The 1,896-nt window shown below is 39.6% G+C and overlaps 1 protein-coding gene across 1 annotated transcript; it reads left to right on the top strand.

Annotated features, from left to right (window-relative positions):
* Positions 1–642: 642 nt before the first annotated feature.
* On the top strand, positions 643–1,317 carry GL218_03610 (Ent-kaurene oxidase; the record flags this gene model as incomplete). Its single annotated transcript, XM_033580181.1, has 2 exons — positions 643–826; positions 884–1,317. 2 exons carry the CDS (start codon positions 643–645, stop codon positions 1,315–1,317), a joined length of 618 nt encoding a protein of 205 aa, XP_033437347.1.
* Between the last annotated feature and the right edge of the window lie 579 nt (positions 1,318–1,896).

Raw genomic sequence — 1,896 nt, 5'->3', positions numbered from 1 at the left:
GAAATATGAGAAAACTCTAAAAGCTAACTACCTAAACAGCGACATTCCTCCCACTAATGGTCCAAGAGCTCCATACGGCCATGGCTGAAAAGCTTAGCGAGAGTACGGTTGAGAGTATGTCAGGAGGCAACCTAACTCAAATATCAATATAACGGTGACTGACAGAGTCGATAAATCATCAGGTCCAGTAATATATAATTCCTACGAACTCCTGTTATCCCTCATTCATCGTATTTCCTCCCTGGTCTTCGTTGGCAAGTCATATTGTCGCAACTCAATCTGGACAGATGCCGTGACCTCCTTACCTATTGATGTCGAGATCACTAAATTCCTCCTACTACCGCTGCCAATATTCCTCCGACGCTTAGTCGCACCTTTAATCCCACAGCGAAACCGTATCTTCCGTCAACGCGCTGCGGTGCGCGATCTTCTTTTTCCTCCGTTAGAAAAGAACAGAGTCTTAGAGCACCCTAGTGTTATGAAGCTATTTATTGAAAGCGGAAAGGATACAGACCCCGATAGTATTACGGCTAGACTCCTACTTCTGACGGCGGCCGCGGTAAGACTATATGAGTAACTAAATGATATGATGGGCAAAATGTACGACTAATCACACAGTGTCACCAGATTCACACATCATCCATGGCAATAACCCATGTGATATTCGACCTCTGTGCTATGCCAGAGTACATCGAGCCCTTACGGTCCGAGGCGCAAGCAGCCCTGATCAAAGACGATGGGAAGTGGCAGTTCTCTACTATTAAAAGACTTCGCCGGCTAGATAGTTTCCTGAAGGAATCACAACGATTAAATCAGTCCACATTTCGTAAGCAATACGCTTCTTCTACTTTAGGCACCATTCAACAACTAATAATTCATCCAGTCGGATTTGATCGCAAGGTCATGTCTCCCATCGAGCTGTCCGATGGCAAGACTATCCTCCCACGTGGAGCCTCAATCGTCATGTCCGGAGGGCCTATGGCACGGGACCCGGCATTCTACAAGAATCCTCAACAGTTTGATGGTCTTCGTTTCTATCGCCCAGATGAGGACACTGCGAGCTCGACAAATATACAACAAGACTATACAGGCATCGAACCGGGCAATCTCTCATGGGGTAATGGCAGGTTTACCTGCCCGGGGCGATGGTATGCATCGGCAATGATAAAGCTAATCGTAGCAAACCTCTTGCTCGAATATGATATTTCATTTCCTCCCGGGCAGATGGAACGACCGCCGAACGGGAAGTATGATACAGACGTACACCCGAATTTCGAACAGAACATTGTTCTGAGGAAAAGGGATGTTGCCAAATAATATCGCCGACTAATGCTAATTAGTCATAAAGGCGCTGTAGCATAATTACTCAACTTCTGATATGGTATTGTGGACGATTACGCTACATAGGAAAATACTCGTTTATGGGATTGTCTGATTAAGAGATGTGACTGATTTTCATATTCTCTCTTCACATATCACGAGGTGAAACTAAAATCTAGAATCCTAATATTATATATAGTTAGTACCTACCTATCCAAGGTAGGTAGGTTTAGGGGTAGGTAGGTATTAATGCTATCTACACAAGTTCGATATAGCATCCCTAAAGGAGTATTACGCATTAATTAAAGAAATAGGTAAAATTTGGGATTTAACCAAGATTTATTTTATATATACGATTTTGTTAAGAATTCCATATAATTTAAATATATCCTTTTTAATATATATATTTTTTTTATAATAATATTTTATAATTTATATAATTATATAACTATGTTATACTTTTATTATAATATATATTTATATACCAATTTATTATAATTCCTTATATTTTATTAATTTATTATAATTATTTATATTTTAGTATTTATTTACGTATTAATCTTTTATATTTTAATA

This window comes from Daldinia childiae (genome assembly GCF_008694065.1).
Source record: "Daldinia childiae strain JS-1345 chromosome Unknown Scaffold3, whole genome shotgun sequence".
Lineage (NCBI taxonomy): Eukaryota > Fungi > Ascomycota > Sordariomycetes > Xylariales > Hypoxylaceae > Daldinia > Daldinia childiae.
This window is presented reverse-complemented; position numbering and strand designations above follow the sequence as displayed.